This window comes from Anser cygnoides, chromosome 18, assembly GCF_040182565.1.
Source record: "Anser cygnoides isolate HZ-2024a breed goose chromosome 18, Taihu_goose_T2T_genome, whole genome shotgun sequence".
NCBI lineage: Eukaryota > Metazoa > Chordata > Aves > Anseriformes > Anatidae > Anser > Anser cygnoides.
The window spans coordinates 4,682,566-4,709,204 of NC_089890.1; the positions used below are offsets into that span (position 1 = coordinate 4,682,566).

Genomic DNA, 26,639 nt, shown 5'->3' on the forward strand with positions numbered 1-26,639 from the left:
ATCACAGCTGTTCTTAAGCAAAGATAAAAACAGTCACAATCAATTGTGTGTGCTAGTCTCTTCTCCTGCAGGAAGAAACATGGGGGATGAAGAGGATAGCAGCTAATATGTAACTCTTCCCAGCACTGTTGGTCTAAAAATGCTGAAATCCAATGGAATATTGGACACTGATCTCAAGTTCATAGCTGACCTTTCAATCCACAGTGGATGGACCTCAAATGAATTGAAGCACCAATTCAGAACACATATAATAGTATTCAAATTGATAGCTTAGTTTAATAATGCTCCAAGAAAGTCAGCTAAAATATTTTGTTTCCATTCCCACCCAATTTCTGTAAAATATAAATAAATCCTTCCCGCTAGTTCCCAAAAGTCACACGTGAACGAGTAACAGGGCTAGAAAAAATAATTCAATTCCTGCAACTAATTAGTCACTTCTGACAATATTTTCCTGTCCAAATCATTCCAACCAAAGACAGAACAACTGTCATCTTTAGCAACTTAAGATTTGTGTTAGCTAACTTTAAAAGAAAAGCCAAAAGCAGATGAAAAAAGCATTATGTTACCTACCTGCCAAGAGGAATTGCAAAGTAGAAAACAGACAGCATAAGGGTCCTCGTGTTTTTGGTGAAAAGGTCTCCGATGATGGTTGGAGCAATAGTGGAGTAACTTGCTTCACCGATTCCAACCAAACCTCGTGAGAGCACAAGAAGCCAGAAATACTGAGAAAAGAAATAAGACACCTTAGCAAGCCTCCTTTTATATTTTTGAATTCAGGATGGACAACAGTGAAAGCTTCCCAACTAGGGAAATATAAACACATGTGAATGGAAAGTGATAACATTGTATGCATTTATTTTTTAAAACCTCAGATTCTTTTTACTTATCTCTTGTTGGGGATAAAAGGGTCCATATATATTTTTTGTGAAGATTTATAGGCATGAAAGAAAAGTAGCAATAATACATGGCTACCATATCACACTCAAGATGATTTTCTAAGACTGCAAGACCCTCAATTTATTCTCAGCATGTTAAACCTAATTGCCAGCAACAGTGCACTGACAGAGGAAGATTTTGGGAGGTGGCTGAGTATAACAAATCCTGCTTCTGGGATCCAGGGAAAGTAATACCTGCCGAGCGCAACCACAGCCTCCCCGGCATGCCAAGGGACGAGTTAAGACTGGTGAGACTCTGGAGGCTCTTCAAAGCTGTGCAGGAGTTGAACCCGCAATCTCCCAAACTCTTGATTTTCTCCATGATTAGAAGATACTGCATAAGGGAGGATTTCCAAAGGTGCTAAGCACCGACCTCTCCGCTTTCCTTGAAAAAAGCATAAATCTCCCCCTTGCAGCAGGAAGACAGACTAAGCCAATGCTGAACACTTCTGAGAAACCTCAGGTTGCAATCTGAGCTGAGATGCACAGAGTTATGAAGAGATAAGACTTGAGATTTACTGTGAGCCACCTGAACGCATGAACATCCGCGTGCTCAGCAAGTATTACCACCAGATGAAAGATTCAGAGCCACACAAGGCAACTGAGCAGGTTACAAAAGCATTAAGCTGCCCAAAGAATGATGTGCCCTTCCAAGTAAATGGTAACCGAACAGAACAAGGAGAAGGACTTCACATTCAGCACGACACAGCATGAAGTGGATGAAAAGGAATTATTCATCTAATAGAATTTTTTTCATGGCCTGTTACCCTGTTTCAGCCAACATTTTTGTAAAGTGCAAGGACCTGATTTTCAAGCCAACCTTTTTTGGTACACTTGCAATTTTCTGGGTGCTGTTGTGTGAAGGCATAATGCACAGTACTTGGATGCCAAAATGCTTGATACATCAGCACAATCAAGTTCTTAGACATCTAAGCAACCTGAGCTACACCCAGAAGTAATTGCAGGTGCAGCAATTAAACACCACTCAATTGCAGAAAATTGTATGTGCAGGGGAACCTTTTTCTACAAATGTAGCCTCTACAAATCCTAAGTTTACTGTTATTATTCTATAGATCATTTGTGAAGAACAGCAGGGAATGTGATATGTCCTTAAACATGAAAGTACTTTAAGAATAACGAGCAATTACAGTGGAGTTGCAGGAAAACGACTGATTTCGTGCCCTACAGCAAAACCTAAGCCAGAATACAGGTCTTTCATTCACAAAGATGGAAAATGCCATGCAAACATCAAGACACACGCCTCAGTCATAAAGCAGACAAAAATTTACCACCGGCATATTTTCATTGTCTTCTGTACCGCAATCCTCTAGCTGAAAAATATTTCTTGAAAATTCCTGTAGCCACATAAAACAAATACTTTTGTGCACTCTTCACTTCCTCTTATTTTGACGTAAATCTTGCATCGATACCTATTTTCTGAGTGTGTACAAGTTCCTTGTTTGCTGGTAGGGCGTTTGCGGTGCTGCTGTCATTCATCTAACTCCCATAAGCGGCACACATGTAACAGAGACGTGTGGGTGTATGCAGAAAGGGCAATACTGTGACTCAAGTTTTTAATTTATGCCAGTTGCCCAATGCTAAACCACTCCACATTACTACAGAAGTATGCTGACAATGATTGGTGCACAGGTACCCAATGTATTTGGAATGAGCAACAGTATTTATAACACACCGAATGACTTAGTCATGCAGAATTAGAAAGTAGGGGGAACTGGAGGCTGATTTTGGTTTCCTAAGAGGTTCAGTCTTGGATCACAGAGAGTGTGACAGGCAAAACAGTCATCTGTCAGACTTGGAATGAGTATGTGATTGTTACAACTGTAGAACGACAAATTTGCAAATGCACTGAATGTTCCTCAAATTTGAAATACCTACATAAAAATGCCTCAGGTTTGTGCTTACCAGCCAGGAATCACTCCCTGATTGCACTGGACAGAGATTTCCTCCAAATAATGTTGTTATAAGCTTCCTGTCAAATACTGCTTAAAGCAGGAAAATTGTGGGAAAAATTCTAGTTGTGGTAAAGAGTGACTTGGTTTCACCAATACTATTCAGTCGGAGTCCTCATACAATGAAATCATCTGCAATAAGTAACATACTTGTTCTTCTCCCCTACTTCCTCCTTGATTCCTCCTCTCTGTCTTATCCCTTGCTTACACACTCCAAATATCTACTTACTGTTTTAACTATATTCTCTGAAGAAAAGGTATCCAAATTTACATCATGACATTCTGACTTCAGATGGTAACGTAAGCAATCTTATAAAAACAAAATGTACATAAAGACATAAATGTTATTTCCATTCTGGGATGATATATTCAGGACTACGGATAATACAGCTATTTAGGTGTAATGACACAGCACAACATTAAAAATCTAAAACAATACCAGGGAATTATAATTTATCATGTTGTGCCTTGTTCTAGAGCTCTGTGAGATTGCAAAGCCAACATCTGTTCTAATCTTTCTGAAAGATCTCTGGAATTTGCAAGCACACTTTCTCTTGGTACCAATACAAAAAAAAATGCAGTAATTTGTTTCAGTAAGCTAGAGCCTTAAATCTTCCATCTCTAATAACAGTTAGAGAAACATATGTTTTGTCATCTCTGAACAGGGACAGCTGGGTACCGCCCCCCAAGATAAAAAAACAGTCCTCTCAGAGAGAGGCCTAATCTTTTCATTTTTCATATAGAAAAAAAATACAAACAAAACAACTCCAAAATTCTTATGCTGCTACTCATTTGGGCCACGGATATACCACGAACCACTTAGAAATGAATCCCAAAACCACTATGTATGCAATGTAGACAACTGCTATTTTATGTGTGTATTTATATACACATATACCCATACGCACGTGTTTTTCTGTCTCTTTGTATGTGAATATTACAACCGACATAAACAAATAGGAATGACAGATATTACTCATACACAGGAAGCTCCATTCTCCTCCATAGCCAGAGCAGGACACTTCTACCATTTCCTCTACGCTACATTTTCCCCCAAGTACTTTATCATCTTTGCCTACCCCAGGACTCTCAGCAATTTAGTGAGACAAAAAGGGCTGACACCAGCCAAATTCTTCTCTACATTATCTGCCCTTAAGAGCAGCACAGGCAGCTAAGAGAGGGAACCAGTAAATGAATTTCACTGTTCCCCAAGCAGAAATTGGTATATATTAAGAAACTTATTCTTTTCTGCATTGCTTTGGAGCTGTTCTGTAATTTGTTCATCTGAGCAAATACTTCTCACTCTGGCAGGAAAATTGAAAAAGACTTGGTAAGCTTTCAGCACCTGAGCTTATTCCATTTCCGCAGGTTAAGACCAGCAGCTTCAAGACTTCAGTGTCTTTTTCTCTGGGTCAGCACTAGCAACTAAAGGGTTTTGAAACAGAGTTATTACAGCAAACAATTTATTTATGCCTTTCATTTTCTCTAACAGTCGTGTCAGAGATGTCTGCATCTCCTTGAGAGCTGACAACAACCCCTGGTTTGTAAAGATGCAATGGTTTTCTTTGAATGGGTTGTATGGCAGTAATACACTTCCCTGCCTGTGCTTCAGCTGAAAGTGCTGCAGAGATGATCACAGACACAGCCATGCTGCAGCAGGGCTCCTAGGCACCAGCTCGAGCATGGATGTGGACAGCTGGAGAGGGGTTGTGGTCGGGACACCTGATCCATACCATGCAACTGCTATGAGCTCTGGGGGCGATTTAGGATGCAGAGGTGCTGGAGTCTCTTTTGCCAACTTGTATGTGCCACAAATGGGCCATTAAGATGCAATACAGGGAGGATTCCAGTATACAAAACAAACAAACAAACAAAAAACCAAAAACACCAAAATATGGAAAGAATGGTGGCTGACAGAGATCCCGAACTGCCACAGTCTTCCTGGGAATCTCCCTTCAAGAGAGGCCAGCACCAGAAAGTAGTGCACAGAGAAAGCCCTCACGCACTTTTGTCTGAGGTAGATAAGGTCAGTGGACCTGCCCTTCTTCCAGTCTCTTAACTGTATGGAAGGAAAAACATGCCCTAGCTCTAAGCTGAAGAATTCACTACTTTGTAATTTGAAGACTAGCAAACCCAAAAAAAAAAAAGAAACCCAACCCCCAAAAGAGATACAAGTTTTTGAAGGGGGATACAAATCCTTATGCCTCAGGGAATCAGCTGATTACTGAGCTAGTGCGGCCTCACCTCAAATACTGCGTGCAGCTTTGGGCACAATATGAAAAGGACAGAAGAAGGATATTAGAGAATGTCCAAAGGAGGACAACAAAGACGGTGAAGGGTCTAGAGGGCAAGATGCACGAGGAGCAGCTAAAGTCACTCAGATGGCTCAGCCCAGAGCAGAGCAGGCCGAGGGGAGGCCTCATGGCAGCCTGCAGCTCCTCCATGAGGGGAGCGGAGGGGCAGGCGCTGAGCTTTGCGCTCTGGGGACAGCGACAGGACCCGAGGGAACGGCATGGAGCTGGGACAGGGGAGGGTCAGGCTGGGTGTTAGGGAAAGGTTCTGCACCCAGAGGTGGTCGGGCACTGGGACAGGCTGCCCAGGGAAGTGCAAGCACCGAGCTTGCCAGAGTTCAAGGAGCACTTGGACAAGGCTCTCAGACATAGGGGTCATCGGGTCTGATTTTTGGGTGGTCCTGTGTGGAGCCAGGAGTTGGACTTGATGATCTTTGTGGATCCCTTCCATCTCAAGATATTCTATGGTTTATGGTTCCAGTAGAGATGCACTGCCTGATAACTGCTAGATTTCTGAAACTATCAGCAAGCTGCACACAACAGCAATAGCTGACGGGGTCAGATGGACCTGGTCTAACTGCTGCTGCCAATGATACTAGCCCACAAGGAGCTATAGGCCAGACATGATCCTTCCAGGATTTTCATCTGAAAAAAGCTTTCATGATTTGCATGAAATATTTATAATACACCAAGAGAGATCATATATTTTCTCTGAAAAGTATGACATGGTTTATACTCACATTTTCATATTGGCTTTACTCTCAATCTCATGCACACATCAATATTTGATGGCCTAGGACACATGACTAGCTTTAATCATGTTTGGACAAACCTCCTAATTATACATTTATCCTAGTTGCACAGACCATTGAGTGAGCAATACAAGCCTTAATAGGTCTAATTGCAGCTTTAACTTCTTTCTCTTTTTTAATTAGTTAACAAAAGGAATTAAGCCACAGTTCTCTAAAAGATTAGCTGTAAGTGATAAACCTATAAGCTGCCAAATATGTGTACAACTCTGAACCACCAGATTTACTGTCTAAAGAATCACATGGTCCTTAAGCTTTAGTTATTAAGTATTTGCATTTGTATGTGAAGTAGCTTGTAAGGGTCTCTAAAACAAGCTCAATGCATGCTTCATTTAGATTAGGGCCACATGGACTGGTAAAATCACACAGATACAGCCAACCTTGTGCAAATTACTAGTATGAATGCACAGCACCAGTGCAAGCTATGTTTTGAACCAATGTTGCTGGTCTAAAAGAAGGCTCTGTCATACAGCTCCAGCAACTGCATCTGCTCCCTTCTCGTTACAAGGACATTGAGTTAACCTCCTACAGATTCTGCATTTAACTTCTCTAAAAGAAGGCTCAGGACCATGAAATTCCATGTTTGAACTACTTAGGCTTGCAATACATTCTTTTTTATTATTATATATAAACATTATGCAACAAGCAAGGGTTTGCACCCTTGGAAAGAAGACATGCATAGAGAAAACAATCCATGTCACCATGCCAGTAGGACTCCTACATAAAGTCCAGAACAGATGTGTGGAAACTAAGGAGAAAGCATCAGGACTGATTTAATTTCTGTGAGTTTCTAGAGGAAACTCTGCTGAACTGTACTGTAGTTACACTCTTGCATTTCTGTGTCTGGCAGGGTGTTGCACTGATAATATCTAGTGTACCACAGCAGTCCCAAGTGATCAGTTAGACCAACTGAAGACAGATAATTGATATATTATATCTGATATATATGTATATATATATGATATAGTATATCTGATATACTGCAGGAGTCAGCTGACCAAAGTAAAGCCCAAGGAGTTCAAAAGAATATTCAAGGGCTGGACAACTGTGGTCCCTTTTGACAGACAGCTGCATTTACATGCAAACATTTGCCCTGGTCACACAAACACCATTTGTTGCATTTCGTTAAGTTTTCCTAGCCCTATCAGCATTTTGCAGGGATCTAAGTGGTTAAAGATGACACACCTCACCCTTCACCACAGGTACACAAAGCCGTGCCATTAATCATGATGCAAACCAAAACAGGAATATGCTTCTGAGTATCGGTATTGTGACTAAGAGCATTGGCTCCTCTAAACTCACAGTTTAAATTCCAGCTCATTAGCTGAGAGTCACTAGAAGAGCTGAGCAATGGAATGAAATTACAAATGCAGGTGACATATTTGTTTAGACACCAAACACTCCATTTCTTTTAGTTTTCCCAGCAGTGATGGAGTCACCTTTAAGAACCTGAAAGTTTCCAAGTCAAACAGGAACATTCACATGTCACGAAAGACAAGTTGACATTAAATGATGATGTTGATGTTTTAAATTCCATTCTGTGTCTCAGGAGGATGACAAAGGTTACAGCAGAATAGATAAGCCTAAATACATCTCCCAGCTCTGTGCACTCCCAAAGCTTTATACATTTTGAATACATGTAACAAAGGCGTTGGCTTACCATGTTGGATACAAGTCTTGGGTCCACACAGTGCTTAGCAATGGTGTGTCACATCTAGATACAGACCACAAAATCCTACCTCTTACCTTGTCATGTGTGAATGGTCCTAAACGTCCTTCAATTAAAAGAGAATCAAACTTATTAAAAGCTAGAGAGGGGATACATATTCAGCATTTGTGATTCTCTCTGTGCCAGTCCTGAAGAGCATGTCTTTCTGTCAAGTGCAGCCTAGACTTTTAAGCAACTGAATATTCATGCCAAATTTTGGCCATTTGGTTTCCTACTGTCAGGGAGATCTTTGTGCAAGAACAAGGGAAGACAAATATCTGCCTTCATCTACAAGTATTCCTAACTAATCAATCATGAAGACTGCCATCAGAGAAAACAAAATATATAAAACCATGGGAGCAGAACTGTTCACTAGATGTTTTGTTGGTAGGTATTTTCCTCCTGCTTTAATAGGTTGGGTAAGCATTGTTTTCAGGATTTCCCACAACTGAAAGGAGCTGCTTATGTTTAATCTGTGTGGCATAGAAATGGCCTAGCCATGGTGCGTGCTTGTGCGGAGCCTGTCTGGCAACAGGCTGATGAAATATCAGCTCTGATGTAATGGTGTGAGCTGCTAGCACTCAGCTATCTTTTATTTTAATATTTTTTAATAGAGAGATACACATGCACTTAGAGGTTCATAGTACAGTTATCTGTCTGGATAGCTATAAACAACTCTTCTCAGCTCCGCCATGACTTTTTTCCTTTAACAGCCATGAGTGGTGCTGGCAGGGAAGCTTGGGGAGATTCACTGCAGTTGCTGGTTCTTTTGCCACTTGGTCCACTGCAGAGAAGCAAGTGGGCTTAGACCCCTCTTTTTTCCCCTCGTAGTGCATGTCATCACTTACAAATAACCACTTTTCACTCCCCATCTCTTCATAACCACAGCTGCCTTGTAAGTCACTGCTGCACACAACATTTTCTGTACCTCGTATTGGATTTAAGTTCTACAGTTGCCTCCTTTCAAATTGAACTCTTGAAGTCGAGTCCATCTTTCCTCATCATTTTCACACCGTTCTTCTCCTTTGCCTGCACATCACAGAATCAAAGTATGGTTGAGGTTGAAAGGAACAAACCCCTGCAGATCACCTAGTCCACGTCCCCTGCTCAAAGTGGGGTCAACCATAACAGGTAGCTCAGTATTGTCTTGAATATCTGCAAGGATGGAGAAGCTACAGCCTCTCTGGACAACCTGTTACAGTATTTTACCATCTTCACAGTAAAAATGTTTCTTCTTATCTTTAAATGGAATTTTCTTATTTCAGCTTATGCCTATTGCCTCCTCTTTCCACTGGGCATCATTGAGAAGGGTCTGGCTCCACCCCTACTGCCGCCTATAAGGTGTTGATACACATTGATAGGATCTCCCTGAACCTTTTCTTCTCCATATCTGAGGCCAGATGACATCTTGAAAAGGCTTACAAGAACATTTGGTCTTACACTCTCTCCAGCTGCAGGCATCAACAAGGTAGAACTGGGAGGCCATACAGCCCTGTCCTCATTAGTGCACGATTGCCTGTGCTTCACATCCTATTCAGCATTTCTCACTGCAGCTCTGGGTTGGATCGAGCCTTTGATAAAAAGCTCTGAAAGTAAAGCAACGCAGCGGGCTGAGTCTGAGCCTCCCCAGGGAGCTATGCATTCCTCAGTATTGTTTGATGACATGGAAAAGACAGCAAGAATTTGCAAAGCTGATTTCCAGAGGATGAAGGCTATTCAAAGCTTTGTAAGGCAGATTTTAGTTACAGAAATAAAGGTCCTCTAGGTCTTTCCAAACACACTTGATGTCAAGAGTATACACTGGCTCAGGTTCATGCCAAAATTGTTCTTGGGGCTTTCCACTGCCTCCCTGAACAGCACCTCCTTCAGCCAAGCTTACTGTGAGAAGAACCCTCCAGTAGCTGGAATGTCTGAGCCTGAAAGCCCAGGTACCCCTGCACACATCAGAGCTTGACCAAGCAGTTTACCTGGTTTGAAGTGAAGGATGTTACCCATTACATGGCATACTGGACAGTGAACAGTAATAACAGAGCAACAAGTTAGCTTTTCTGAAACATCGCTACAGGCTCTCTAGGGGTAGGAGCACAGTTCTGGAGGAAGGATGCTACCTTAGCAATGTTAAGCTGTTCAAATTCTCACATCCATAGGGCAGACACCATCTTATCTACTGTGTCTCTGTTGCCTTCACCGCAAACAGGCTTTTCTTCACTTGGTTTCCCTGAATTCTTCTTGGGCACAGGAAGTGTACAAGTTTAAATATTCATGTCCAGTGAAGGACGCTTATCGTACATACCCAAAGGTCTTCCCCTGAATTCTCCAGAGCAGGTTACTTTCAGGTTAAACACTGAAGTGAAAATGCTCTCAGCCTTCCTTCAAGTATCCAACCTGCTTCTCCACATAGATAGGCACAGCAAATAAATGTATTAGAGAATATGCTCTTTTGATACAGACATGCTTATTATATGGTGGCTGGAGGTTACAAGCATGTTACAGATGAGAACAGTAAACCATGCCAAGACCAGTAAACCGTACCAAGACCAGTAAACCATACCAAGATGCAAGCTGCTGAGTTACTGAAACCTCAGCACACTTGTTCAGTCATTTACTCAAGCATTAATTTATAACCCTTTGAATTAGGATGGATTTACACTACAGTTTCTAAAGCAAATCTGATTCTTCTATAGCATCCAACTACACCGTGTCAAACACTTCAAAACTTCAGCTCATTTTGGATGCATTCAGTGGCCTACCAACTCTTAGCTCTAAGCTCCTCACCTTTGAACAATTTCCTTCTGGGAAAATTCATCTGGTATTCAGAGCCCCCCAAGGAGTACAAGAGAGACTACAGCAAGGAGAAAGAGAACTAAATACATATTTATACATAGAATTTAGCAAGGGAGATGAAGCAAAGTCCACTCACCTTTCCTTTGATTGTCTCTAGTATTTGTTAATGGCTTTAGTTCTCCCAGGTGGCCTGTTCAGGCACACTTAATTGAATGTGGAGAGTTTTATTTGGAAATCTACTTGAGATGCTGGCTGATTAAAGTGATCTTATATTATGAGATTTATGTTATCATTTAGTATGTAAGATTAACCAATAAAGACTATAAGATGCTACTTTTTCACTTCTCATGCACTTCAATCAGCAACTAAAGTGTTTAACAACTGGATACCTTGGATACCTACAGATAGGCTCTAAAGTGAAGCACCTAATTAAGCACACTGGAGAAAAGAAAGAAAAACAAAAACAAAAACAAAAATACCCTGAAAGTAGCAAGACTCCCACAGTGCTTCCCAGAGCCAGCAGGGAGCTGCTGTGTGCTCCACACATACAAAAATCAGGGCCAAGATTTTCTTAGCTCCTCTGAAATCCAGCCTCCCACCACTGCCCTCTCTTCAAACCTGTGGCACTCCTGAGAGACTTTTCTATTACTTTTCAGTTACTGTGGGGTAGGAAAAAGAAAAAAGAGTAAGCCTAATTCCCATTCTCTATCTAATTAAGTAATGTAATTGCAAGATACTGGGTGATGAAGCATCACCACCGGGTCAGGACAAAAGCCTCAGTTAAGACAAAGCTGGATTTCAGCTTACTAATTGAAGGGCTTTTCATTTGATTGACCTGACTTGGTAAAAACATTACATGACACTCAAACGTTGGGATTTATGTTCTTCTCAATTTAGTCTTGGTCATTAATATTGCATTAAAGATGGGGGTCTGGAATGTAGCTGGAAGGAATGTAACAGAGCAGCTTGCTTATTCACCAGAACACCGTCCGGTGGAGAGCTACATGCACAGCTGCTTATAAAATAGACCTTAAAGAAAAAGGTTGATGTTTTCAAATAAATCACATAAAGTGCCCCATGTTGCCAGTGCTTGCTAGGACACTGAGTTAAAGCACTTCATTTCATCCTTGTGGATCTGGTGTCAGACAAAAAAGGAGCCTGCAACATTTCAGATGGCTGAAATAGTGGCCATTTATCCGTGTTACAGCACCATTACACACAGTTTGGCCAGAATGTATCTTCCAAAAGTGCTCCCCTGAGAAACCTTAGCAGTTCTGGGTCGGAAACAAACTGTTGTTTCTTGTTCCAAATCTGTCATGCGGGACATACTTAGTGGCACTTGCAACAAATATCTCCAGCATTAGCCATTATCACCATTCCCTTACCAGGATGTGCCAAGACAACCATAACGTAATCACAAAGACTGGGAGAACCACAGCAGAGTTTTGCAAATGTGGAAACCATGCAAGGCTCTTGACAGACAGATTTTCAGATAACAGTAGCTGGAATATCACCTGGAATACACAACACTGAAGAGTATTCACAGGCAGCAACAGGCTGTCGTGTTCCAGCCACGGGATGAGTCATGAGCAGGGACTGAATCCAGGCAACCCGGCTGCAAACAAATAGCAGTTTTTTCAGAATAAAAAATTACAGGCAGTGGAACACAACGCTAACAACATCTCCACCTCCTGTGATGCTTATAGAAACTTACGAGATCTAACCACATTAACCCGATGGGCTGTCTTGGCTCCATCATGCTTTGCTTTGGTTTGGATCAATTTTTAAATTGAAATTCAGTCAAATCCAACAGGTTCTTGAAGAGCAGAACCCCATGTTCCTCTCCCTGAGACAATTGCAAAAACTATGATTTCTCAGCACCCTTTGAAAAAAGCATCAGCCAACTGACTGAGACACCCAGGTGTGAAAGTTTTGTACTAAGTATACGTATTTTCAAGGGTAGAATGATTTCTAATAGTCAATAAAGGATACACTGTAATGGAATAACTCAAGGTTTAAATGAAATTACCTCAAAGAAAGCTACAGCCCCAGCATCTTTACCTACTCTGATTGTTTCACTGATTCTTAGCATATTTTCCTTTGTACACAATATAGGCTTAAGTACACCAGCATGGCAGATCTTGCAGGGAACTTTGCTGAAAAACCATTGGAATCATTCCAGACTCTAAAGCGAATTTTATTTCTTGCTTTCTGTTCTCACACCTCTCTGGCTTGCTGACTCAGCCAGGATCCAGGAGCACCCGAGCACTGTGAGAAAGGCCGACCTTACAATACGCTTGGCTTACATCTGAGTGATGTCTCACTTTTAGCATCAGATTTCCAGAGAGGAGCTGATGCATTTACCAATTCCTCCTACCCAGCTTCTTATTCATGATCTTCCTTAAACAGTTGTTACATGCTTCTTGGAGCGTTATAAATTGGCAAGGTTTTGTCATGCTGTAGCTTTATTTCATTCTCAAAAGCCAGTTGATTTGACAAAATGACAATCCCATTTAACTATGTTAAATGCATTTGTTATGTCACTATCTTCTCATGAGACCGTGCCCATCATGTTCAGACACGATGATCAGCACCATTCCCAGGAACTTCCAGCTCCAAACCCATTACATGGGGCTGAGATTAGTACTCTAATTCGTTGTTATCCGAATTGCAAATCCAGTGTTTTGTGTACCATGTGAACGTTATGCATTTAAAAAGCAATGCCAGCACTTCAAAAGACTGATTTAGCACCCGGTACCATAAGACACTTCCCATCTTCACACCATTTGCACATTACTCGCAACACAATAGTCTTTTTCTCAGCCTTTATGCACGACCCAGGAGGCCACGGAGTGTGTGGGCTACTGAAGAATCACTTACACTCCCGACAGTGTGACCGATGCTTTTCTGTTAGTAGGCAACTAAGAGCTCAACCAAAAAAAAAAAAAAGGCCAAATCCATCCTTTTGCATCTGAACACAAGCCAAAGCAGCTGAATAACACTTTCCCTCTCTCCTGCATCCTGTTTTTCAGGACAATATGCCCAACTTTTAAGCCCCACCAAGGCCCTGCTAATAGACTAGCTTTGTTTCCAGGCCCCCTAATGAGCCTTAAACTGGGATGAATTAATTGTTTATTTTCTTTGTCTGTCAGGCATCGTTAATCAAACTCTCCTGAAGCATCATGCTTCTTTCCAAGTCATAAGCTTCAAGAACACTAGCCATAAACTGCCTCGCTTCCATCCATGCTAAGTGCACGTCAGCTTACATCCTCAAACAAACAGTAACGTCTCTCCAGACCTATATTTGAGCACCCTAGTGAAGCAGGAGGGGACATAATCCAATACCCTCACTACACAGTTATCTGGGAAGCTTACTTCCAAAGGGACAGGATCACCCGGTGCCATCCAGACTGCTTTGCCTCCTGAACTCGTTTGACCCAAGCAGACTTCCCCAGTACTGGAGCACAGCATGCGATGGGGGAACACTGCATCGGGAGTGGTTTGTGTTCCTCGGGTCACAGCCGCCACTGCAAGGACCGTGTCAAACTGGTACAACATTTTGTAATTCCTTACTCTGTATTTCAAGGTCTGTTTGGAAGCCCACATGCAGCACTATTTTTTTTTCCCAACTGGTTCAATCTCAGTCTATTTAAGGAACGTTTTCCTTTTCTTCCAATCTGGGGATGTTCTGAATGTGGCTGACCTTAAGATGCTGTATTAATTATTTATAAAGCACTATGCTAAAGCATTTTAGAGACTTCCAATAAGACAGTGTTGAAGTGATAAGACAACCTTTTTGTGGTCCATCAGCATGCTCTGGTGTGAGGCCTCTGCTGCAGTATGACAAGATGAATATGCATTTTAACAGACAACACAAGAAGGAATGCTTCCAAGACACACACAGCCTGGCAATGAAATAAATACGCCCTCTTCCCTCTGCTTCCTCAGCAAATAACTGGCTCAGGTGAGATTTCCTGCTCAGGCACAATAAAAGCAGGACAGGCAGGATGGAAGTTACAAGCAGGCATTGCCTCCAAACCATCTATTAACAGGCACAGCAGCTCACTCTTCCTCCTCTCCAACCTAGAGACTGTAAATTCAGGTTTTGTCATAACAATGGGACAAAGCTGTGAAGGTCTTCAGCCTGTGAAGATCTTTCATGCCTGTACCACAGTCCCCAGCTGGTGTCTAGGAATCTTCCTGATCCAATGGAACAGCACCAAATGTAAGCATATTGATTAAAAAGATGTAGGGTCTGACTCAATTCCCACAAGGACACAGAAAAGGCTCCCACAGACTTCCAAAGGACGAGCTGAATCAGAACCACAGTCACAGACCCAATGATAATGATTTAAACATCTTCCAATAACCCAGATAACCAATGGCTCTCTGAAAAAGGCAATTACAGGGAGCCCTCACAGAGACCTAAGGCAAATCAGGATTTAGCCTCAAGCCTATTTCTGGATTCTCTCCCAGCATAAACCTCTGTCCACCTGCTCCAGAAAATGCCTGAGCTCTGAGGAGCAGTTCTGACATTTCCGTGCAAATTGCTGCCTTCGCTTTAATGAACTGGCAACAGGATGCATCAGTTCAGGTGAGTTACAACACTGAATGACAGAAGCATCCCTTCTTATTTCAGCACCCACAGCATTTGATTCAGATTTTGCACTATTTCAGACTTAATAACCCCAAAATATGTAGCAAAGGGTGGTGTCTGACTGCCCCAACCTCTGGGGAGCTGTGACTTGGGGCTGTAACCTTGCTTGCTCTCAGGTCCTGGAGGTGAGAGCACAGCCAGCCCTGTTCGAGACCCACTGCAGACTAGAAATGTTACATATGGTAGAGATACTCCTTGTGATAGTTTCTTTCAATTCCTTTTTTCCATCCTACGAATAAACTTTCTGAATAAGCTTTGGAGCTACACTGGCTCTCTCCTGGCAGCTATCACCAGCTGGGTTTTCAATAACTCTTCCCAAGTGCTTTACAGATACATAGATGCAAATACTGGAAAGGGAAAAAACACTCCAAGCTGAAAATACACCACTTACATTTCTGGTGACACCCAGGAAAAGCCTCCTTCTTTTACTGATTGTCTTTTTGGGGCTGATGCTCTGGGAAGTCCCTAACCTGGTTTTCACTTATGATTTCCTTTGCAAGAGGGACAGGCAGAAAGGGAGAGGGTACAAGTATAAAGCAGTCAGGGACAAACACGCAATGGTAATTTGGTAATTCTACACTCACTTTATCTCAGCAAGCTGCAACTACTGCATCTATGTAAATCTTCTCCCATCTCGTCTGTCCTAGGTCAGCAAAATCTGAGTGAACAATGAAGACCCACGATTCAAGAGTTCAAATCATTACACTTGTCTGTGCACGAGAAGATGTTGCTTTTACATGGAGACAGTTTCCCATTCAGTATTTGGTATCAGCTGTGCTGAAGACACTAGCAGACTTGACAGATGCCCAGCACACCTGAATACCAGCCCAGGCAATGCTTCATTACTGAAAGAATAAAAAATGAATTACTGTTTTCCTCCAATCCCCCTCGCATAATCCAGATGAGATCATGCAAGATAATACAAGCGCTCTCAGGTATTAGGGAAAGTGACGTAGACTCAGCCCCCTAAGAACTTGGTTCTGCAGTCGAGCCTCCGTGCAGGGCGGTGATGAGAGCCCTTATCCTTTCCCTCTCCTCCAACCAGCTTCAGCACAGCATCCTCCCTCACGCTGTCCCACAGCACAGCGGCTCTGCCGTGCTGAGGAGGGAGCTCTGATAGCTGGGGGGAAGGAAGCGATGTGCAGATCATCACGTCTCATCTTAACAGAGTAGAGGCAAAGCAGGACTGGGCTACAGCTACCAGGCAGAGTGGCAGGGTACAATACCAGCACTATGCACATGGCTGCAATAGCAGCACTTGGCAATTTCACCGTTGACACTGCTGATGGTCAAAACAGCAATGCTACCATACTGTATGACCCACTCAAATCTCTGCCTCAGGGACAGTACTTTTTCAGAGCAGTCAAGAAAAAGGGCAAGCATGCAGAAATCCAAATGTCAATAGCTGATGCTCATCTGTCGGGCTCCAGTGCCACATTAAGGGCTGGCAAAATACACCAGAGGCAACCAAGAGCCATAGTCCAGGAGCATCCCACGTCAGCCCCAGCACAGATTTCTGCAACAGCCACACGAAGAGTCGAGAATTGCATGTGAGGGAAAGGACTGAGTGTACATATAAGGTGCTTGGAGAATCTATTTTGCCTTCTTTCTAAAAGAGGTTTTCCCTCTAAAACAATAGGATGAAACAATGGGTTATAAACATTCCAGCAATTCACAGTGATTCCCGGATAACAAACACTCCTTACCCTTCTTACATACAAAACAGATGGCTTCAGGCTTTTGTTTGCTTCTGGTTTTCAAACTGGGGATTTATCTTATGCAGTAGAAACAAAGGAGCAGAAGCTGTATGTTTTATAATACAACTTCTGCCAGCGCACTTCTTTGCTTGGAGTGAATCATGGTGTGTAGGGGTGTGGGCTTGGTTTGTGTTTATGTTTTTTAAAATTAACTCAGCTAACCATTTGTCCATACTTCATATAATTTGCTGCTTCTCTTTCAGCACTCCTTGAAAGACGAGCTTTGGCAATAAATACAGATCTGTCAAGTCTGAAACACAGGACTTTAGCAAGCACTGCAGGCTAACTGGAATTCCATAGTGGACTATTTGCTTCCTCTTTCGGAGATAAATCAAAAGAGGAAAAGGAAAAAAAAAAAAACAGTAGTAGACATACCTATGCTGATTAACTTGCAGGTGGTACAATGAGAAGGTTGTATCACATTAGCTATATTGACATTTAAACAGAAATATTTAACAAAGAACTGAAGGATTCAAAAGCATATTCCCTGTTTACCTTGTTATTCTTTGCTTTTTCATACCCATACTTGTTACCATCTGCAGATCTGATGTCTCCCAGCAAACCCACATTACCACAGCCTGGTCTGCTTGATTATTAGGTATGCCTGGTCTCCCAACCTAGTGGAGCCAAACTACTTAGCAGAGTACTTTGCTCATCTGTTAAATAGCATCCCTTTTACACAGAAATATGCTTTACTCATGACGTTCACGTGGGAAATGGCAGGATTTCACAAGACGGGGAGAATAGTCTGCAACTTTCCACCTTCAAGTTCTTTCTTGCTTTAAGAAGCTGGTGTCTGCCTGCGAGAGAGGGGGGTCCTGAGCTCTCAGAGGTTTCTGCTAAGAAGTGTGGGAAGGTTAGTGCCAAAAACAAGGTTTCATTCAGGACAGATTTCTGGCCAAAATGGTCAGCTCTCAGAGCTAATAGTAGTATTATGACTAATAGATGTGGATATCCGAGTAGCCAGAAACAAACTCTCAGCATGTGGCCTGATCACTCCAGATAATCAAGAGGCTTCATGTGAAGCTGCTCAGAACAAGAGAATGGTGCAAATGGGGCTATGTACTCTTCCCAGTGATGTTCTGGACTATCAGACAGCTCGGGATGCTCAGCCACAACACGGGTAATCAGGCACTATGCCCATGAAAACTCTATCTAGAGAAAAAAATAATCACTTATTAAAGCACAGTTTGTATTGATATAGAGGGAGAGAGAGAAATATTTAGCTATTTGTATGGATGGAAATGCATCTTAGTAAAGAAACTCCATAAGGTTTGTATGCTCACTGAATTTCTCTGTGCTGTGACTCTACACTGTGCAAGCAGCTCACTTATTTTTTGCTGATTTATTATGGAGCATAAACCAACAACCCCAAAGTGCTTGCCAAAAGCCAAATGGTTGCCAGAAGCTACATCAACAAAAAAATGGTTTTGCAGGTGAAAGTACCAAAATTTGTATACTTGCAGGTGCAGAACTAATTAAAAGCGTGCATAAAGGGAAGTAATTTCTAAGCAGGTGTTCATACTTACAAAATACAAATTAAGATATATACATGCTTTATTGAAGTTTCTATAAACAGAGCTAATCTAGAGATCTGTCTAAATATGTAACAACTTTAAACAAGTTTAGATTAATGAACAAGTTTGTTAATGACTTTTTATACAACTTTTATTTTAGGAAGTGTTAAACAGTGTTATAGAGCAGAAACGTGCAAGTATCAGAGACAAAGTGCTGGAGGACTGTCATTTTTCTACAGAGAAGTGGTGCATTGATGTAAATTGTCAAATTCCATTATTTAACAGAATAAATGTGAACTCAATATCATCGCAGTCATGTTACTTCTGATGATTTCCTTTAGTTATATTTATCGCCAGCTATTTTCATCCATGAAATCAGGTGTATTTATGGAATTACTCTCTGATACAGTATTTATTTGGGTTTGTTATTTTGATTTGTTTTAAAGCTACTATAAGACTTCATGAACAGTAACCAAACCTTTACATATCATGTAATACATGTATTACATGTATTACATGTATATACATATATTTCTCTCTCTTTTTTTTTTTTTTTGCTATGCATGGAAATGATGCATTGTTGTATTCTGTAACTACCACCTCCTATATACTCTAAAACTAGCCTTAAATTTTGGACTGATTCTCTCCTGTGAGAGCCTATTGCTTAGAACTTAGATCTTAGAGGATGAGAGATTCACTCTTCATTTACTTGATGAATAATCTCTCCCGATGTTCTTTCTTGTCACATGGGTATTTCTTTATTGCATAATTTGACAGTAGGACAGATACGAATGAAAATGTCCTTTTCTGTATGCTTGTTTCCACAATATATTATAAATAATTTACATTTTCACTCAAATTACGGCCTTTTGATTGTTCTTCTTTACACATTCAAATTTTATCAACACACTGCCAGAAACCTTTACAATTCGTGTGCCTTCAGTGTCCACCAGAACTGTAGCTGCTTTCTGCCTCTGTCTGCTTCCATTTACACTCCAAACCTATACTATGTGGATGTGTACTCTATTAATTACACAGTGACAGCATTCACGGGGCACTGGACACTGTCAAAATTTGAAGAAAGGCACAGTTTGCTATTTCTACTGAATGACTATAGTTTCTGGCCTCTTTCAGTATTTTTGTTGTCACCACATAAAGGAGGTTTCTGTACAGGATTCTATGGGCTCCGCCTGTGCCAACTTGCTCTTTCTAGCCATGGGTTTTCATTCTAACTTGGATGTGAGTACTTATCTACTTATAGTATGTATCTACTTATAGGACGTATCCACTTATAGCAGCCTCCCTACTGCTTTTATTTCTGCCAGCAAATGTTTCTTCACATTTCAACTCCTAGCCTTTCTCTGTGACAAACACACATACTGTCTTAAAAGAAAGGAGGAAAAAATGTTGAGAGAAAAGGCAGCGTTTTGCTCCTTAAATGAATCTTAAAAGCGAAAAATCTGAAAAAATGCCTGGTTAGTCACTGCATAAAGAAAAAAAGCTGCATCAGCTTTTCTCTGATGCTTTTTCTCATTAGTATTTCAGGGATTCACCTTGTTCAATGTGGCATGTCCTCACAGTTGGAGATCAGACCTCCAAGAAGGATACCGAAGTGGCAGGGATACCACGTGAAGTTGTGATTATGCTTATGACCTTGTTCTGCTGCTGCAGCCACTGGGTAGAGCACAGCCATACAGCAGCTGCAAAATTCTCCAGAATACCTGGTAGAGCTGAGGACTGTAGTAAAAAGGAGTAGAGGGGACTTTTCTAGATATGGGGGAGTTTGTGCCCAAGGTTGTAGTTTGGGTCCAGAGTTAGTATTTACGCAAATCCAGGAGAAATTAACACATCAGGCTATTTTGATTGTGGCTCTTTTGTCACTTCCAAAACTCTGGGGTTTGGGTTTCAAACATAGTCCAGCTTTATATATATTATTCTGCCTCTCTTTGGCTACGGATATGCCACTTCCACTCTGAGCTCCTGTATACTGATGACCATATATATTAATCCTTAATATATTAGTCCTTTGGGGCTTATTAGCCCCAAATCCTTAAACTAAAAATCTGCTCTTAAAACACAGATTACATCAGCCCCAGTTCCAGTGTGTAATGTCTGCTCCTCCTCTACTTGTTAACTGCAGGACCAGGTTCATTGCAGGGAGACTGCTGAGAACCTGAGCATGAATGCATGTCCATAACGTGAGAAGTCCAATTGGTTCTTCAAAAAATGCTTCCCTCTTCAGGCTACAATCCAGATGATTTTGCAGAATACTATGAAAAGAAAGTTGTGCTTTTTGTTTTTTAAAAAGGCTAGCCTAATTTTAGATGAGAGATGTTCTTTCTTTAGAAAGGATGCTTCCTGCCCAGTTATAAACCTGAACAATTTACAGGAGTTAAAGGCTTCTGCACTTGGCCATATGCGTTTTTTATTAGCAACGCAGTGACAAGCCAGCTTGAAAGCCAGACAGACATGTGACTGCCACTGCCTGTTTTAGGTGGAAACTCTCTGTTATTAGAAACAGCAGAGCACGTGCATGGGCAGGAGGGAGCAGGGAGGAGAGGTTTAGGCTGTCATTCTTTAGGCGTGACCCAAATGTTGAAATCTCTGGAACGCAGCTGGGCAGAAAGGATGAGGAATGCCCCTGCCTCTCTTGGGGAAATCAGTCCGATGCTACCAGGAGCAGTGATTTGTCTCTCCAGGAATGTTGCCACATGCAGCAATTAAACCTCTTCTATAATATGATTTAAACAAGAGGATATTCTTCCTGAGAATCTGCCAGATAATTGTTTCCTCTAAGTGCCTCTGATAGGCAAGGAAAAGAACACAAAGAGGAGTCCTCAAAACGGGGTGCTGTGGCTGTGCCGAAAGCAGGTGAGGGATGCTGTGCATAGCTTGACAAAATGAAGCGAGTCTGACAACTCCATCATCAGTTCCCCAGACATATCCATCACCTAGTGTAAAAGGAGCTGAAATTATGTCTAATCTCCGTGCTATCATCCACTGCCTTTGACAGAAAGGAAACAAACTGATGCATTTGTCATCCCACATGCCATAAGCAGACTTCCCAACAAACTCCAATGGCTTCTGCTATGATATAAGAGGACAAGAGACCCACTGTATAGCCATGGATTGTTTTTAAGTCTTTTTTAAGCCTTTTAAAGTTTCTTGAGAATCAATCCCAAAACAAAACTCTTCTATCAACAGAAACTGTTGTTTAGCTAAGTCTCACTTGTTATTTTTATGAATGTGCACGATCAAAGAATAACAGATTTCACTGTTAGGGAAGAACAGTTACCCAGATCACACTTCAACCACAAGAGGCCAGACAGCACAACACACCATATGTCCAACACACACCCGAGGGATGGATACCTTCCACTCGAGCACCGTGTCACGGGGCGTTTTTAGGAACATATTGTCCAGTATTTCAGGACACCCCGCTAAGTGCCTTTGCAGATATCTTACCTGTTCAGTGATGAAAGAGCTGGAAAAAGTGACAGCCGACCAGAAGAAGATCCCACAGCTGAGAATGACCTTTCTGTTGAAACGGTCCCCAAGGTAACCAAAGATGGGTGCCGCAACCATGAAACTGCAGATGAAAACTGCAAAGGGAGAAAAAGGAAAGAAATGATTAATAAACATCAGGCCAAGAACATGAAAACTAATTTTCTGCAAGCCAAATCCTCTAGAGAGCAGTTCCATGTAATTAGATGTTCTGCAGCCCTGGCTTACAAAGTCAGGCGATCTGATAGGCTTTCAGAAGTCAGTGTTTTCTTAATCAATCAGCTTTCTCATTCCCAGAGAAACTTCAGGCACTGATCTTGTACTATGTCTAAAAACACCAGCCCTTCACCGTCTGCTGCGAGCACAGAATCCAGGGATTGGCAAAACCAGGGCAGAATAAATGAACAGCTTCTGCACAAACATCCCTGAGAAGGTGAAGTGAAGGCTGGAAGGAATTTTAAACAGAAAGCCAAACATGGGCTCCTTGTTGGTCCTTGCAGCAGAAACCAGAGAGAAACAGGCCAGAAAAACTGAAGTTCTTTCATCCATCCTACCAGTATATTAAAGCAATCATGAGGCAGTAAGGAAAAACAGTTTTCACTACCCGGTTCATCCTACTGGCACCAGCCCTGTAGTTAGACAGAGAGCTCTAGTTCTCCTCCTTAGGTGCTTTCACCAGCATGGAATTGGTATTTACACACGTCCCTGAGCAACTACTTCACTAAAAGAAACAGTTTTGACCTACAATTCCCTAACAGGCCAGGGATGTCTTTAACTGAAAGACTAGGAGTTCCCATTCCCCCAGGCTTCTCCACAAAAAAACAAGCGTTAACCCAAGACCTTTTGGCATTCCTAGCCTAGGAATGAGGCTCCTGGTAGAATATCCCCTGCAAAATCTCCTTAGCTTCAGCGTTCACTCCTCCAGCCTAGACCAGTAACACCACCGAAAACACCTAAAACGAGGTGCTCACACCATATTCACAATTAATGTGGAAGTTTGCAGAAATAGCCAGGTTTTAAGCTGATTTATTCTTGGCTTTTGTCTGCATTAGAGATTTGATGAGAGATTTGGATGAGAACAACTACATTGCTTTTATTGCTGTTTAGTTATCCCATGATAAGTTCTGGCTTTTACTGCCTGCCTGGGTTCAGCAAACCCGGGAGGATTTGGGTGGGACACTGGAATACCTGGAGACCCACCTTTACTCAGAGTTATGACTCACGTTGGGTAGTTCCAGGAAGGCAGGGTGGGCTTTTGGCATTGTCCTACCTTGGCCATCTATTTTAAGAGTGTAAATGGGTGGGAAAAAAAAAAAAAAAAAAGGCAAGAGCAGGCTGCACACTCCTCTGGTTGGAATGTATGCATAAAACTAAAGTGGTTTGGACACAAATTATGAAATTTTCATGGATGGTGATACAGCCCAAAAATATGCAGAATGCTGAACTGTGAAATGATCTAAAAGTCTCTTCCTTTTTAATATATGAAGATGTCAAAGCCGCTTTATAAATAATATATATCCATTTACATGTACTTTGCAAGCCATACAATTGTGTGTATATCAACTTTGCACTGTGATGTTTATGGTGGGAATTACAGATTTACTCTTTTTGCTTCTACAGTAAAATAAACAGATAAAAACACAGAAATGTTCATATGCAAAAAGAAGTACATGCAGCATTGCATCACAGCAATAGTACGGATGATCTTGCTGTTAAGCCAGCACAAATTTTGGCTTACAAACCTCAGCACTGCAAGGGTCTAACTGCACTGGCCCCAGTCCAACAAGGCACTTAAGCACACGCTTATATTAAGCACTTTAGAGTCATCAACTCCGTGGTTAAATGCTTTTCCTGAATTAACACCAATGTGCTCGGCACCTCGCAAAGCTGGTGCAGCATCCTGGCACATGGGGTATGTGGCTGTTAATTGGGAACGAGGAGCAGAAAATGACTGCCTCTGTCTACTGCAGTTTGGCCTTGCCCTTGGAAGGACACCGAAATTCATTTGCCTCACAATCAGATCTCCTGCCGTTTTTATGATGTAAAAAGACATAAAGCTAAAAGAGCTTCTAAGGGAAAATTAGAAACATCCAAGTCAGCATCCCACCATTTCAAATATTGAATAACCCGATTAATTCAAATCTGAGACATGCAGGGTGTGATCCAAAATTCACATTAATCAGCCGGATTATTAGCTTCAACGACCTCTGGATGATAAATGTGAAGTCTAATTCTGGATTTTGGGCAAAAGTAGGCAAAAAAGCACAAACCTGCTCTTTCCAATAGAACAAACCGAAAAAAGATCGTCCAGTGCCTCTCCAACAGCATTCAGCCTGCTGTTATTCAAATCCCTTTGGAGAATTTATTTTTGGAAGGTTCTGTTCTGAAACGAGCTGTGAGCTTTGTCACCGGTAAACAGCCAACTTGACAGCTCCACAAGGTGTAAAACGAAAGGACAACAGAACATAATAAATAAGAGATAATAGAACACAGCTGTCATAATAATAAATGCAATTGCTATCAGAGTATTTATGACCCAAATATGCATCAAAGCACTGATTGACTCAAATAAATGCAGAATATGATGGCCGTGTGATCTGTCAAAAGGATCTGCCTGTTACAGGCATTTCCCATGAATCAATTTTTGCAATTACTCCTGCAAATGACAGATGAGACTCCTGAACACTAGACACAGCTCTACAACAAACAAACAGCGACTTTACAGTCGTACAGTCTGGAATGGCTGAGTGGAGGTGAATGAAGCTACGCCATGTTACCAGCTGGGATGGAAACCTGAGTTACTCCAGACCAGGAGTTGGGGTTCTGTGATAACTAAACACCATGAAAGATCTTATCCAGAAGACAGGAAATCACCTGTGCATTCAGCTGGGAAGAAAAGGCCACAGCACAATGCAGAGGGATGTATTCCAGTAAAGGAGCCTGGTGCTTGTGCCAGCATCTTCCTAGCTGGTTCCTCTGCCTTTCCCACAGCATTTTCTCCTCCCTGTATTCACCCACTCCCCAGTTAGTACCCCAGTGACACCACAGCAGCTGCTGCTCCGGATCAACCCCCTGCCACAAATCTTTTATGTTAGGAGAGAACTGTGACAGAAGCTGGCATTTCATTTGCCTCTTCCTAAGCAACAGCTCCTCTTCCATTTCCACTTAAAGCCCTCTTGGAACATTACCAACTCCTGGAGGGACATACAGAACAAGCCAGGGCAGAGTTAGGAATCCACTGGGATTTGGGATAAGATACTGAAAAGGCAGGGACCGCATTCAGAGCAGCTGTGGGCAGGTATAGCAACGTCAGTCACTATTAAGTACACCATACAGCTAATTTCTTAGTGCTCCATCTCCAACAGTGCCAGCAAAAGTGGCTCAGTCCCAGCACTGGGTGGAGCTGAGATACATTTCTGCAGGAGCAAATTACCGTGTGACACATAACGAATGCCATCTCGGGAGGAAGGTTCTTTTAAGTACAGGTATTTTTGAAAGGAGATCACATTTGTCTTCATACCACCCTTTGTGGCTTAGCCACTAAAATGCCAACCATGGTGAGAATGCAGGAAGAGGGTAATTGCCAAACAGGATGGCTCGGTGTCTATTTCTGCCTCTGAATGCCTGTCCCACCCTGTACAGGTGCACGAGCACCTTCATAGCCAGCACTGCCCAGCTTTTTCTGTACACAGCTGGAATTACAAAAATGTGTAGCTCTAAAAAACATCTATCTTATACTCCCTTGCCTCTCCTCTGCCCAAGCACACAGTGGATACGGAAAGCATCCTCCCCTGCCTCTTCACGTACTTCGTGTGCTTCAGACATCTCTCAGGGACTGCAGGCAGGGAGCTGCCACTCAGCCAGTGCCTTCTCCTGTTAAGAGCTGTCTGTAACCAACAGGAAAGTAAAGCCCAGAAGTGGAAGCAAAGGAGATGAGGGGAGAGAGAGAAAGCACAGACCTTAGAGTTAACAGCCCCAGAATGTTTCTGCCTACTGGAACTAAACTGGGTCCCTGTTATTTTTCTCTCCTTTTCCCTCCAAACACAAATTTACCAACTTTACTCTGCAATTGTTCCCTGTAACGGCTCTGAACCATCAGCTCTGCAGCCCTTGATTCCTAAGACACTGCTGCCTCTGTCTCCGTTGCTCTTTTCTTACATGGACTGATCAGCTGCTTGTGTCTCAGAGGGGGGCTCTCCTGCCCCCAGGTCACCCACGTAGTGTAACCCTGAGGGAAGAGAGGCATTGATACTGACACCCGCAGGGACTGCATTTCTCCTATCCTGGAAGGCTGAGAACATTACAGACACCTCCAGGAAAAGATCCTTCTTTTGGTTTTGACTTCAAGCATGCAGGATTTATTTTTTCCTATCAGGAAAAATGTTAGAAAGGTTCCGGTAAAAATAGCTCACTCGCTCTAAGCAGGGATGCTCAACAAGAAAAAAATAGTGGCAATCTTTGAGCTCTGAGTCAGCACGAAACCATATATCCACATCTAATTGAGTGCTGACAATGTGTTTGGCTGTGTGGAAGGCAAACCCAGACAGCCCCTGCCTCAAGGGACTGGCAATCCACCTAGACACAGCAGAGAACTATGTGCTGCGAGGTTGTTAATATTCTCCCAACAACAAATTTCCAAACAATGAGAATACCAGAACACCCAGCTCACTCGGATGGGATAATTTACGGGTGTGTTCAAGCACAATC

General features: G+C 42.1%; 1 protein-coding gene across 4 annotated transcripts in view; it reads right to left on the reverse strand.

The window, feature by feature from the left end:
- The window catches only part of SPNS2 (SPNS lysolipid transporter 2, sphingosine-1-phosphate), a 136,143-nt gene that overhangs the window by 52,225 nt on the left and 57,279 nt on the right, over positions 1-26,639 (reverse strand). For all 4 annotated transcript variants that reach the window (XR_010825793.1, XR_007164853.2, XM_066979816.1 and 1 more), the window contains exons 3-4: positions 21,894-22,030; positions 571-722 (exon numbers count right to left, since the gene is read on the reverse strand). Coding sequence is in view for 2 of the 4 variants with exons in the window: in XM_066979816.1 (XP_066835917.1) it covers positions 571-722; positions 21,894-22,030 (289 nt within the window). In the remaining 2 variants the exon portion in view is untranslated. The remainder of the gene's footprint in view (positions 1-570; positions 723-21,893; positions 22,031-26,639) is intronic.